The sequence below is a fragment of the Harpegnathos saltator genome, unplaced genomic scaffold (genome assembly GCF_003227715.2).
Source record: "Harpegnathos saltator strain DR-91 unplaced genomic scaffold, Hsal_v8.6 scaffold290, whole genome shotgun sequence".
NCBI classification, from domain to species: domain Eukaryota; kingdom Metazoa; phylum Arthropoda; class Insecta; order Hymenoptera; family Formicidae; genus Harpegnathos; species Harpegnathos saltator.
The window spans coordinates 71,157-84,561 of NW_020230084.1; the positions used below are offsets into that span (position 1 = coordinate 71,157).

General features: G+C 54.4%; 2 protein-coding genes across 6 annotated transcripts in view; one reads left to right on the top strand and one right to left on the bottom strand.

The window, feature by feature from the left end:
- skd (mediator complex subunit skuld) overlaps positions 1-10,678 on the bottom strand; it is a 29,432-nt gene extending 18,754 nt beyond the window's left edge. For all 5 annotated transcript variants that reach the window (XM_025299743.1, XM_025299742.1, XM_025299741.1 and 2 more), the window contains exon 1: positions 10,277-10,678. In XM_025299743.1, coding sequence (XP_025155528.1) covers positions 10,277-10,345 — 69 coding nt within the window. In that variant the 5' untranslated portion in view covers positions 10,346-10,678. The remainder of the gene's footprint in view (positions 1-10,276) is intronic.
- A 31-nt stretch (positions 10,679-10,709) lies between these two features.
- mRpL50 (mitochondrial ribosomal protein L50) lies at positions 10,710-13,233 on the top strand. The gene is made up of 5 exons (XM_011138412.3): positions 10,710-10,910; positions 11,217-11,299; positions 12,517-12,719; positions 12,803-12,922; positions 13,014-13,233. The coding sequence occupies exons 1-5, from the start codon at positions 10,824-10,826 to the stop codon at positions 13,145-13,147; spliced, it is 627 nt and encodes a 208-aa protein (XP_011136714.1). The 5' UTR covers positions 10,710-10,823; the 3' UTR covers positions 13,148-13,233.
- The last annotated feature ends 172 nt before the right edge of the window (positions 13,234-13,405 follow it).

Consider the following 13,405-nt stretch of genomic DNA (forward strand, 5'->3'; position numbering starts at 1 on the left):
CGGATGATAGCTGACGGAGATAAACAAGTATTCGTCACTCTGCGAAGCTGTTTCGCGCGAGAGGAGGACCTCGGAGAGCCGGTACAATCCGATGTAATCGCGGCAGCGTTTCTCGAGACCGGGCGCGCAGTTAACGCGCGACGTATCGCTACGGCCGAAAAGCGCTTACGTAAAATTGTCTATGAGAGCCCGGCTAATTACCGGCGCGGAAGATAGCAGCAGCGCGAGCGCCGAGCGCCGCGAGGATGATGATCGCGCGGTAATTTATTCGCGCTGCGAAACCGCAATTCCGCTCGAGCGGGGGAATTAGCAGGTAGTATCATTATCGGCGATGATAAAGCACGAACGCGACCAAGTCGCACGGAACGGCAATACCAGTCGCGATTAAAATATCAACGCGACATATCAACACGACGCGCGCGCGAGCGAGCGAGAGAGAGAGAGAGAGAGAGAGAGAGAGAGAGAGAGATAGAAAGAGAGAGAGAGAGAGAGGGAGACGCGGGACTATCCCGTATTCTATTTTTATTGCGACGCAACCGTATTTACGGTACTCGCGCTCGTGGAGAGAGCATTCCCGCCGCCTCTATAGGTTCCCATTTCTGTTACTGCCCTCCTTACGCCGTCGCCGTTAAAGCCGCGCAAACGTTACACACGTTACGTGCGTGTGCGTAACGAAGTAGGCAGAATTCTCTTCGCGAACGAGCGAACGAGCGAGCGAGCGAGCGGCTCGCTCGAAAGTAGATTCGCGGATCCTCGCTGGCCTAGCCGCCTTGACTAGAACCTGCCTGCCTGCCTGCTGTGCTACTCACGAGACTAGAGACGGTATATAGATTCCTGCTGCAACCTGGCGCGTTCCTATACAGGGTGTCCCGCAACTGTCGGCGACTCCTTTCACCCGAGAGATCTCCTCGGGATCCGGGACTTTCCCCGAGCGGAGGAAAAACTCCACCTCGGCTCCTCGAGGGAAGCGCGAAACCACCAGCGAGGGAATTTTTTCTTTACCATCGCTCACCCCCTCCTCCCGCCCCCGTGAAATTTCAATCGTCGAATATTCCTGCGCCGGTGAAACTCGCGCCATGATACGCGACGGCTATACACCGCGGGACGCCCCGTGTGTCGGCGTGGGACGCACGTCGATAAAAGAAGGACGCATTAACATTGAAAATGCGTTGGGCGTTACCTGCGTGCGTGCGTGCGTGCGTGCATGCGTGCGCGCGCGTAGAGAGGTGCGCGTTTGTGTGTTGTGCATCGCCGCGACGGCGGCGGCAGCGGTCGCAACGGCGATCCAGAATCGATCCGCTTCGAAATTTAACGGACGCGAGTTTTCGCGCGCGCGCGCGCGCGAGAGAGAGAGAGAGAGAGAGAGAGCTCTTTCCAAACAGTGGCACGAGCGTGCTCGTATGCGTGCGCGCAAACGTACGTATATCGGGGGCTTGTTTCGCCACGGCTAACTTTTTCCTTTTGTGTGTGTGTGTGTATCTTTTTTCTATCGCACCGTTTGATGCACGAAGCGCTTTGTAACGCAACTCGACTATTCTCCACGTGAGAGAAGCGACAGAGAGCGGTAGGAAGAGGGAGACTCCCGGCGAGGAAATTGAGAACGAGTGCTTTTTCCCTCTTGGAGGAGGATTCACCAAGACAGAAAGATATTTCGAAGAACGTCGTTACAGCGTATCCTGAGGATCTCCTCCCTCGCCCCCTTCCTACATACTCCGTCGCTTTTAAAGTATCGATCTACGAAACAATTACAGATGATTAGCCGTACGAGTTTGCGGAAGGACGACGCGGCCGCTCGCGGCCGCGATACACAACTGCGACGACGACATCCCGAAGTATAATGACGCGATTATTAGGAGCGGCGGAGCGTGACGATTATGTCGATACTTGACGGTACAAACAAACCGGTCGCTAACTAATAGGAGATCAAGCCGGAGTCGGCGAACTTCGTAGCGAGAGGTTAAATAGCCGATCATCTCCTCCTCCACCTCACCGGGAGAGAAAGCAGATCGTCGATGCCGTAACAACGAGCCTCGTTATACCGCCGTTGTTGTTCGACACAATGCTCGCGGAGATCTTTTACGTTTTCACGCCGTGAAACTCTGTTTCCGCCGTACTGCCGTATTCCGATTTCATCACTGAGCCTGCGACGACGACGACGACGACGACGACGACGACGACGACGACGACGAGACATCTGAGTGTCCGCGCGCGAATCTCTCGCGTTATTTGTCCTCTCTCGATGACCCACCCTGTAAATCCGCGAATTTCACCGATCCCACGCACTTTCGAGATGCACGTTCCTGTCGCGATATATTCCCGACAGAGCTGCGCTCTGCGCGCGCGCGCGCTTCGCGATAAATTCCCACTGCGCGAATGTCGAGAAATGCTTCGCTCGAAAAAATTCGTTCCGCAAAATCGCTCGTCGCGACCGGCTGCGTATCGCGTTATTTAGCGATTCTGGTTTTATTTTTCAGTCCGTGTGCGACGCATGTGAACAGCCCCGGCAGGAACAGACCGGCAGGAGGCGACCGACGAAATGCACCTTGATGTGATCCCACCGGCAACCGCAACACACTTCTCGCGAAGGAGAGACGCGCGTATCCCGCCGCGGATTGCTCCGGGAAGGGGCGGACAAAGAGGCGCGAGACACCTTTTTGCCGCGTTCGATTGCCGCGAAAGAACGGGATGTGCGATTTATAGCGACGCGAGCGAGTCGCGAGCACCCGACGAGAGCGCATTCGTTCGAACGCGATGATAGGCCGCGGGGAAGCTCGAACTTCGCTATTATACGATGCACGCCATGCAAGGATTCTATATGCCAGCGCTAAAAGCACCCGTGGTATCGGGCCGATCGATTTTTCCTGAAAAATTGACGCCACTTGGAAACTGCACTCGATGATACTCGCTCGAAACGCACGCACGCACATGCGAGTGCGCACATCGATAATGTATATTCATTTAAACACTAACGGACTCGTTTACAAGCTTTTCGTGAAACCGCTAATAATTTATCGGAAAATTGTGAAAACGTTGCAGTACCGCGCGCTCCAAGCCGAAGCGCTCCGCAGCACTTTATAATTCACAATTTGCGGAACGAGTCTCGCCAAGTACGCGGCGGCGGCGGATTTCCTCAAACCGGCGAATTCCCCGCAAACTTGTAAATTCGCGTCGTTAAATGGCCTGAAAGATTAACGAAGGCGCGCAGCGCACGTGCGCGCCCGCGGCTCGATGTCGCGCGCGCGCTAACGAACTGGATCGAATTATCCACGGCACTCTCGCGTACATACATTCGAACTTGAAGTGTGTACACACGACAAAGTACGCGATGCCAAAGACACATGTACAAAGTTATTGTTCGTCGCCACTATCTCTCTTCCGAGATAGAACAGCCTGCATCTCGTTGTCCGCTTCCTAATCGGTCGCGATACCCCCGCGCTGTCTCGTTCGTTCTATTTTTAAGCCGTCAGGACCAAGGAGCAAAGAAGCAGCAAAGGATGCGCGGCGGAGGAGAGGAGTGCCGCCGACCTGACGGCACTGAAACGGGTGGTAACCTCGGGGCGCCGACCGTTGTCTCAGCAGGGGAATCGACGCGGATCGCGCGGGGGCTTTCCCCGTCATCGGCCCCTCTCGGAAATCGGCGCGGCTCAGGAAACTCTCAAATTCGCCTCTCGACAATCGCCTTTGTGCTCCTTTGTTGCGCGCACGCCACCGCGCCTCGCGATTCCGCCATCCGCGGCGCGGCCGGCCGCCGTAAATATTCCCTCGCGGAGACCGTGTTTCGACGAGAGAAAGAGAGAGAGAGAGAGAGAGAGAGAGAGAGAAAGAGAGAGAGAGAAAGAGAGAGACGTAACGGAATCGCCTTTCATCCTGCGTCCCATCCGTTCGCCTTTCGGATTCGCGTCGCGCTATACAGACTCGTCGCTCGATATTTCCCCGCTGTCGCGCGGCCTCCCCCCTTCCCCCCTCGTCATTGTCCTTAAAACGACTAATTATCGTCAACGGTGAAATTCGACCTGATTTCGTCGACGGGTCGACGAACGACGAGCGCGCAGGCACGATTGATACCGGGCGGAATTTCCTTCCGAGCGACACGAGCCGTCGTCGTCGTCGTTGTTATTGCCGCTCGCCAAGTCTAAACGCGAGAAAGTGCCGAAAATCGAAAGTCGCAGGATAATAGCGCGCGAGAACCGAGACATAAATAAGTCATAGCGAGTCTCTCTCTCTCTCTCTCTCTCTCTCACGCGCAACAGAGACGGGATCCGTTCGATCGGCGATTAATCGTTGACGTTTCAATAAGCAAACACAATGATCGAGCAGCGTGCGATCGGCGAGTCAGCGCGCGCGATCCGACGATCCACCGCAAAATATCTTGATCCAAGTGCATCGGGAACGCGCGCGAAGATGATCAGGCACTTTTAACGCACGGCAATGTCAATGGCAACGCCTCTCGCCAATAAGAGCAACAACAAAATCGCCGACACCCGATATACATACAGCTACAGTGTGCGACGCATCGGTTTTACGACGATCGTTCCTCTGCCTCTGCGAATTCTCCGCCGCGCAGGAAAGAATCGGGAAATACGGGGAAAATGAGCGACTAGACGTAACATTTTCAGGGATTCGCCAGTAGAGAGAGAGAGAGAGAGAGAGAGCCGTTTCTCTTTTGACAGTGAATCAAGTATGCCTCGGTGAGGCATAATTTCGCCTAACGAATCGCTCGGCCGTTCGCTCTGCAAATACGTAAATCTTCGTCTCGCGCGAGTGTGTACGCGTGTGTCTTTTCACGTAACAATCGCGCACAAAGGGCGCAAAGAAAACGACGCAGAAGCGAGCAAAACTCAACCGTGTTGCTCTCTCTCTCGCGCGCGCGCGTGCGAGGTTCTCCTTCTATAGTTTTAACTCGCGTCCTCGCGAGTCGGTGCAAGGCTTTCACCTAGGCTGGGCGAGATCCCTCTCCCCTTCCCGCAGCGGCCGCCCCCTCTGCCTCTCACCCTGCCCCCGCCCCGCCACTCTCTCTCTCTCTCTCTCTCTCTCTCTCTCTCTCTCTCTCTCTCTCTCTCTCTCTCTCTCCCTCTCTTTCTTCGCGGAGCACCAGTTTCAGCATAATCTAGCCGAGTGACTTCGTCGGCCGAGGAGTCCGCCGCGTGCCTGACGTACCTACGCTTGCAAACGGGGAGTCACTGGAACGCCACGACGTGGCTCTGCGTAAAGCGCAGGGGTTCTCTAAATCCGCGCCAAGGAACACGAGAGCCGCTTAAACACCGCGACGACGGGTCGTTTTTAATCGCCGAGTCGACGGAGGAGCAGCCTCTCCCGGCGACGGAAGCTCGAATCTCTCGAATAATAATGTCAGGTGGATTGGAGATAGGAGAGAGAGAGAGAGAGAGAAAATGAGAGGAAGGAAGGAAGGAAAGAAGGGAGGGAGGGAGAAAAACCGTGAAGAGAAGCTCCTATCGGAATTTCGAAAGAATCTACGCGACGCGCAGAGTTCTCCGTCTTTCTCGCTCGTGCATATGAAGGACTTCGCAATTATATAAATTAGACATGAAATCGTATACAAATGAGTCTTAAATATTAATTGACGCTAATGTCATGCGACCTGCTGATTGTAAGACGGTCGGCGGGTCAAGAGACCAGCGCGGCGTATGCTTAAATAATCACTTCCGATCGATGAGCGATTCGCTTTGTCTCTCGCGCAATGCGTGGAATGCATCCTGCGAGGTGAATATATCCAAATTTTTTCGGGCCAGGTATGCCATTCTTCTCACCGCCGCTTAATCTCGGTAACCGAGCTGCCGCCGTAGTCCGGGATGCGGTATTCGATAAAGTAGTCCGATCGATCCGCTTGATTTCCGGCGTCCCGACGAAACGTAATCGGCGACACGCCGATGCTGCGAGTTGAAGAGCAGAAGGAGAGAGAGAGAGAGAGAGAGAGAGAGAGAGAGAGAGAGAGAGAGAGAGAGAAGTAATAGTAGCGGCAGCAGCAGTAGCAGCAGCAGTAGTAATAGAAGAAGAAGAAGAAGAAGACGGATGAGCCCACTTTTGCGTGTATGCAACCTCACCCATGAAATTACACCTTTCAACTCTACCTTGTATTATTACAAAAAAAGCGACCACAGCTATGTCAAGGATATCGATTCGCTGACGGACGACGCGGCTCGACGAGGAGAAGAAACCCGGCCCCGGTTAATCACCCGGCGGAGCACTTCGTTAAGCGGCCGCGTTTTCATTTTTGTCCCGATGACGCGCCGAGTCGAATTCCACCGTGACACGCCTGGATGTTCCTCGTGCAGTCCGCGTGCAGTCGCGACGACGTTAATTTACTTTCCGATCCGAGATTCTCCGCGGAGACGAGAGAGCGCATTAGCGGCCCGCTAATCGACCTTGTCGCATTATTCGCGCCGCGAACCGCCCGATTAATTTCATTCGGCCGATCGACTCGGCGAAGCCCCGAGCCTCTCGCCGTCCAAATTGAGCGTCACTGCGTAAAAGCATTTATTCTTACGTGCCAACGCTCTCGTTGAGCTTTACCGTGAATATACGCGAGATCGCGAGGTAAAAAGCGACAGCCAGAAATCGCTGCGGCGCTTTTTGCCGCGCGTGATCTCGCGAGCGAGCGATTTCTTCGCAACGCGTCTCTGTCGAAAGAGAGAGAGAGAGAGAGAGAGAGAGAAAGAGCGCGGGGCGGAGGGGGAAGGACTCTGCAAGCTGTGTGCACATCACGGCGTTACACGTTGTCTTAATTAAGCCCAATAGATCGTCACGTGTTCCGCGTTGTCAGTTTCAGCCTCGGTTAATCCCGACGTGCGCTTCATTGATGATGAAGAAGAAGAAGAGGAAGAAGGAGTAAGACACGTACACGATTGTTCACGCTAAAACTGCATTCTACCGAAACAACAGAGAGACCGCAAATTGGCGCTTAATTGGCTCGTTCTTTCTCACACGATAATCTGTAAATGTATTGGGAATATACGGAATTTGAAATTGATTAATTGACACAGTCACCGTAAGTCGCTTTCATATTTCAAATCCGTCCTCGATGGAGATACGGTTTCATCCACGCGCGCTCCCTCTCTCTCTCCCTTTTTTATCACGTTGCTCTTGTTCACTCGTGGACGTCTCGCGGTATCTTCTTATTCATTTCAAGTACGCCGGCGAGATAGGAAACGACACGCGCACCGGCGCAACACAGGCTCGGGCATATGAATGTTAATAACATTCGACACGCTCGCGGTAAAAGGCAGGGCAGCGCCGCGACCTGATCGCGCTGTCTACGCAAATAGATTTGCGATATCCGCGCGCGCCTCTATGTGTGTTAATTGGATCGTGCTAATACGGCGCGGACTGTATAATTCGCGAACTTACTGTGAATCTCGGAGTTCGAGCGAGCGAGCATTAGCTCTCGCTCGAGGGGAACACCATCGTACGATGGCGCGGGTAAAAATTAAATATCGCAGTAATATCGTTGGAAAGATCGGCGAGATTAATATTATCCGCGTATTATTATTGCTCTCGCGACTGACACCTAATTAAATCCCGTTGAAATCGCGCGCGCGCCCGGCACAAAGAAAATAATGTGGATGTCATTAGCCACTTTGTTGCCGCCCGCGATCAAACAGGGCTTTCCTAGATTTTTAAGCGCGCGCGCGCGCGCTAACTTGCGTGTCGCGCATTTAATCGAATCAAACACATTGCGCTTCGTCGAGGGGGCCACCGAATTAGCTCGCGGCGGAACGGGTTTTATGAAGCTTCGAAAGCCCGCCTTTGTCGGAATTCAGTGGAATGCGGCTGTTTTAAACGGGCGTGCAGGCCGACTCCGCCGATCTTTCTCCATTAAATTTAATGGGCTTTATTCGCGCGTTGCAAAACTACATGTGTCACATGCACGAGCGTGGAATACGTATATGCTTGTAAACGCGAGATCTGTCCCCCTCCCTTCCTCTCTCTCTCTTTTTTCAACTTCCCCGACAAAATTACAAGTAAATTACGCCAATCCGAGCAGGACGAGAAATCCGCCACGCACGCTCGTACGTCGTGGATTTTGCATGACGGCACGTCGACCATGGCGAGTGCCGACTGTCAGTAAACAGGAGAGCGCGCGGTATGCGAGAAATGTCGATGACGCGTAAAGAATCGAAGCGATTCCTCCGCCGCGAGCGGTCTCACCTGATAAACGCTCTTAACTCAGCGATAAACGAGTCGCTTTATCGTGACTGCACTCTTGATGAAAGAGGAAAAAAGGAAAGAAAAAAAAAAAGATACAATAAAAAATACGGACACGCGCGTCGCAGAGTTTCGGCTTGAAGGAGCCGCTGAAGGAGAGACTGACGGAGGATGAGACGAAACGTTATCACTCATTCCTCGCGATTCGCCTTCGCATTATTAAACGTTACGTTACACGTTGGAATCGACCTTAGCGACTGTTTCGCGTCTCTCTGCGACACACGACGCAACGCATGATATGGAGCATTATCATTGAAATCAGTCGAAAGAGCGCCTCGCGCGCGCAACTGTGACACTACGGAGTAGCAAGAAGGAGCGAGGAGCGCGTCGTCCGTTCGCAGTGACGTTTAAGCGTACTCTGTGGGAACGCGATGTGCACGACAGAAAAATGCGACCGCCGTCTCGCCGTTAGCCTCGTCGTCGTCGTCGTCGGGCGCGTGCGTGCGCGCGTCGACGTTCATACGTGAGTCGCTCGCTCGCGCGCGCGTAGAGCGAGATGGAGATGAAGTGGGTAGGAGGAGGAGAAAGAAGAGAGAAGCGCGACAAGAGGAAAGATTCTAAGCGTATGCAGGTAGGCAGACGCGTGCGTACGCTTATGTACCGGATCGACCTCAGGCACGCACGCACGCACGCACGCAGCAGGCTTTCCCTCTCTCTCCCTCTTCCCCTTCCCTTTCGTCCGTCGCTCGTTAGCTCGCTCGCACGCATGTTTCCTTCGAAGAAACGATCTCGTTTGTCGAAAAGTTGCTGTGTTGCTGGCCGCTCCGGTACGGCGCGCGAGACCTCGCTCGGTCTCACCTTCGCGAAACAAACATCGGCTGACACAGTTTTCTCGGCAGCGCGAGACGGGCGGCCGGCGCGCGGCGGCGCGGCGCGACGCCGCACGTTGTTGCGCCTTCCTCGCGACAAGTCGCCGTCGAGGCGAAAGGAATGTTACGCGAGAGAGAAACGATCAGCGTTCTCTCGCGGCGCTCCACCTCCTCCTCTTCCTTCTCTCCTCTTCCTCCTCCACCTCTTCTGCTCCTGCTCCTCCCGCGTTCGCGAGAAGGGTCGGCCGGGAAGGAGGCGGGAAGCGCCGCGGAGCAATTTCCTTGGAATTTTCGTAGCCGCTTTCGTGGCTACCTCGATAAACAGCTCGGCTACACCGAGAGACATCGAAATGTCTCTCTCGCCTTGCGCGAAGACACGAGTCCGCGATATTACGTGCGAAAACGGGAGAAAGACTGAGTGAGAGTGAGAGAGAGAGAGAGAGAGGAGAGAAACGACGAGACTCGTCGGTGTGCCTGCCTGTGTTCTCGTCCTCTCTCTCTCTCTCCGCTCTCCTCTCGCGGTCACTCCTCCTCGTCCTCCTCCCCTCCTCGTTCCTCCCACTCGTTGCTCTCTGTCTCTCTCTCTCTCTCTCTCTGCTTACGCATACACACACACACACACACACATACACACATATACGCTCGCTCGTCCGCTTTTTTTCTCCATCTCGTACGGTACGGCATACCGTAAGACTTCGGAGGTCTGACGTGAATCAGGCATGACATTGGCTGCGACACAACAAACTTCAAATCTCACTGATGCACACTTACACGCGCGCATACACGCGCGCACGAGAGAGAGAGAGAGAGAGAGGAGAGAGAGAGAGAGATAGAAAAGAGAGTGGGGGAAGAGAGATAGCTGGCAATACACAACAGCAGCGCGACCGACTACGATGACGACGTCGACGTCAACGTCGACGATGGCGAGCACTGGCCGCGAATATAGGTTAACGTTCGGAGCGACGTTCAGCGGGTGGTCGCGCTCTCGCCGTCGCTCGCGTCGTCGTGTCGCGACGTGACGTATCTCGCGCGACGATGCCGGCGATCCACCGAAAGCAGACTCTCATCGTCTCGTTTCCCGAGAGAGCGATCTCTCGTCGCCTCGGCATCTCGTTCGCGGCGCGGAGTCGACATCAACGTCGTCGGCGAAACTCGCCGGCGGACGACTCGCGCGGCAGCGATCCCGCCGCGTCGCGCGATCGCGAGACGTTTCGCGAGAGCAAACGAACATGACGATCACTCACCAGTGCGAAGAAATTCGTGTGGCAGTCCTCCAGGCTGGCGCCGTTGGTTTGATGCGACGGATGCGTCATGGCTTCTCCATCGTACGCCGCGCACGCATTAGTCTAACACACGCGTCCGGCGACAGACGAGCTTCGACGTCGAGATCCTGGGCGATCACACTCGCGAGAAATCCGCGCAACGGCGGCGAGCCGCGCTCAATCACTCGACTCGTACATTTAGGAGGGTTTTCACTTCTCAATGGCGACCGTAAAATGGCGGCGGGCGGCGATGGGAAACAACAAGCGCAGCCGCGCCGGGCGCGCCCCCTAACGCTCACTGCCGCAGCTCCAGTTCCCGTCGACGGCTACCGCCGTCGCTGCTGCTGCTGCTGTTACCGTTGCCGTTGCCACTGCTTCTTCTGCTGCTGCTGCTGCTGCTGCTGCTGTTACCACCACCACCACCACCTCCACCTCCACTACTACCACCACCACCACCACCACCACTACTATTGCTATTACTGACAACACCGTGCGTACGGCTACGACGACGACGACGAGTGTGAGGAAGATGGCGGCGCTCATCAGGCATGGCTTGTTCGCCAATGCTTTCAAGAGTACTCCGATTATCGTACGCAACAAAGTCTCCGTTAACAAGGTCAGTGAATCATTCTCCCAACGCGGCGCGACGCGTCACGCACTCGCTCACTCATACACTACACCGAACATGACGCGACGCACGCACGCACGCACGCACGCACGCATGCACGCACGCACGCACTCGCGGCTACCAAGACGCGTCACACGTTGCTCAACAACGAAGGCGATCGCGATGATGACAGTGACGATGACGACGACAACAGTGACCGAGACAGCGGCCCCGTCGCCGTAGCGGTGGACTCGACAGGAGCGCGACTGGTCGACACGCGCGCCACTGACACTAACGAGATGGTCATTTTTTCAGGCTAAGGAGTTTCCTCGCGATAGACGTCTGATGGAGATAAAGGCGAGGCTCAACTCCGTCACGAAGTCCCTGGGTGCGCGCGGGTAAGCACAGTCGTGTCCGCGATCTATGCTTCACGTCGCTGTCGAACGGTGAAACTCGCGACGTTGCGTTGCCGCTGCTTGACTGACGGGAACCACACCGCGGCCATGTTACTGTTCGCCACCACTACCGTCGCGCCTCGACCAATCGGCCGACGGATCTGACAGGTCCTCAGGGCCGTGCGGTTCGCGCGCCGCTGGGCGTCCCCGACGCGCCCCGAACGCGCATGCGCTCGCACGCGCACATTCGGCGGCGAGAAAGCGTAAACACACTTGTCTTTCTCCGAATTGTCGACGTTTTCCGTTTAATGTGACGGGATAGTCAATCTCTGGCAAACCATTGAAAAAAGAAAAGAAAAAAGAAATGCTCTCCTACCGGACGCGTCTGAAATTTATCGGAGGACAAATGTCCACGTCTCTTTGCTTCGGACCGCACGACGAGTTTGTCGCGGACGCGAATTACAACGGCCGTTGCGAGATCGCCGGCACTGGCCGACACCAGTCGTAACGTTATTTCAAGAGAGAGTACGCACGATGGCAGCACCGTACAATCACCGTGGACATCGATCTCCTCCCTCCTTCTTTTCGTGCCACTTCCCCGTCCCCGCGGTCTCTTCGTCTTGCGCGCCGGATCACGTCGGATATCGTCGCGAAAGAGCAATTTTTTCGCGGCTGCGAAAAGTTTTGCGCGAGTTTCGCCGTGACGGTGTCTGTCGTGGCGGCATCGCGACGTTGAAGGCTGCAATACGCGAGGCCGGGAGGACGTCCGTCCGGCGAAAAACGCTACGGATAATAAAAATATCCCTCCCGCCCGCTCCTATTTCGTCGTTTTTCTCTCCGCGAATATTAAATCGATGGGCTTATAGCACGAAACTGTCTCAAATCCGTATCCTTGGAAAAATGGATATTACTGCGAGAACTGTAGGGATCTTTACACAGTCTCTCCCTCCACTCTGCTTTCCGATGTAACATAAAGTTCAGAGAAACATGCTCTGTGTGATTCCGGCGCAAAGTTCATAAAATTCGCAGTCATTTTTATCTTGCTGCTGGTATAATAAGCTGGTATATTTTAATCACGCGAGGCGACAATTCGGCTTTTTCACAGTCATTTCGCATCGGACAGTCGACGATTTGCACGTTGATATTTTAATCGATTATTTAATCACGATCAATAAACGATCACGAAATTGTGATGCGTCGTGCGTGAATGTTCTTTTCAGATTTCTCAGGCCACAAAGGGCTTATGAGCCGACCAAAGACACGTCCGAGAGGATCAACAAGATCTGCGCGAGTCAAGCGATCTCCTCGGGCGATGACGTGAAGCTGGAGGACCCTCATCTGCGTTTTAAACTCTTGGTCGCCTGCGAGGAGGAGTTTCAACATTGCGTGCCAAGCTCGCTGCTCCACACCATCGAAAATATCGGTTAGCGGACATTTTCTTCGCTCAACATCAAAGTGAGATTATCAGAGCGAGAGAGGTTCAATAATGTCGCGTAAATTTCGCAGGGGATTTGAAACAATTCTACCGGACACCGGTCGACTCCGCAACGCCGTACGAGGCGTTGGCCAACATGCAGTTGCCCGAGAATTTACACGTCCAACAGGAGTATCATCGATTCCATCCGGGTGAGATGTCATGCGTATATAATTTTATCGCCGTACATTACCATTACTGTCGTGATCACTCCTCCCATTTATCTGTCATTTGTCTCGACAGACACCGACACACTGTTTAACGGCAAAACCGCCTTCCCGAAGAGCTCCACCATCGTGACCGGTCTCAAGTACAAAAAGAAATACCCCGGACACTACCAAGGGAATCCGTTCCTGGACGAACAGTTGAAAATCTAAACAACCGCATCGCCGATAAATCAACATCGACTGTACCGTGTAAACGTGGAAATGTTACAGAGAGCAATAAATTTGTTACATGATAAGAGCCGTGTCGTCGTCCGGCTCGACGAGGATCCGGAAAGGCGTGATCGCTTCGCAAAAGTACAGAACGATACTTCCGCTTGCGCCTCCGGGTACCGGACGGGTGTTCTTCTTCGCGAGAATTAACAGCCGCGGCGCGCTTCGCGTAATCGAAGAGTTTCTTTCCCCCTCGGG

What these genes read in the sequence shown, in the direction of transcription:
- mRpL50 (XM_011138412.3), top strand. Translation starts at nt 10,824, where the DNA reads ATGGCGGCGCTCATCAGGCATGGCTTGTTCGCCAATGCTTTCAAGAGT. An exon ending in ACAAAGTCTCCGTTAACAAG is followed by an intron (nt 10,911 to 11,216) that starts GTCAGTGAATCA and finishes TCATTTTTTCAG; the next exon opens with GCTAAGGAGTTTCCTCGCGA. An exon ending in AAGTCCCTGGGTGCGCGCGG is followed by an intron (nt 11,300 to 12,516) that starts GTAAGCACAGTC and finishes TGTTCTTTTCAG; the next exon opens with ATTTCTCAGGCCACAAAGGG.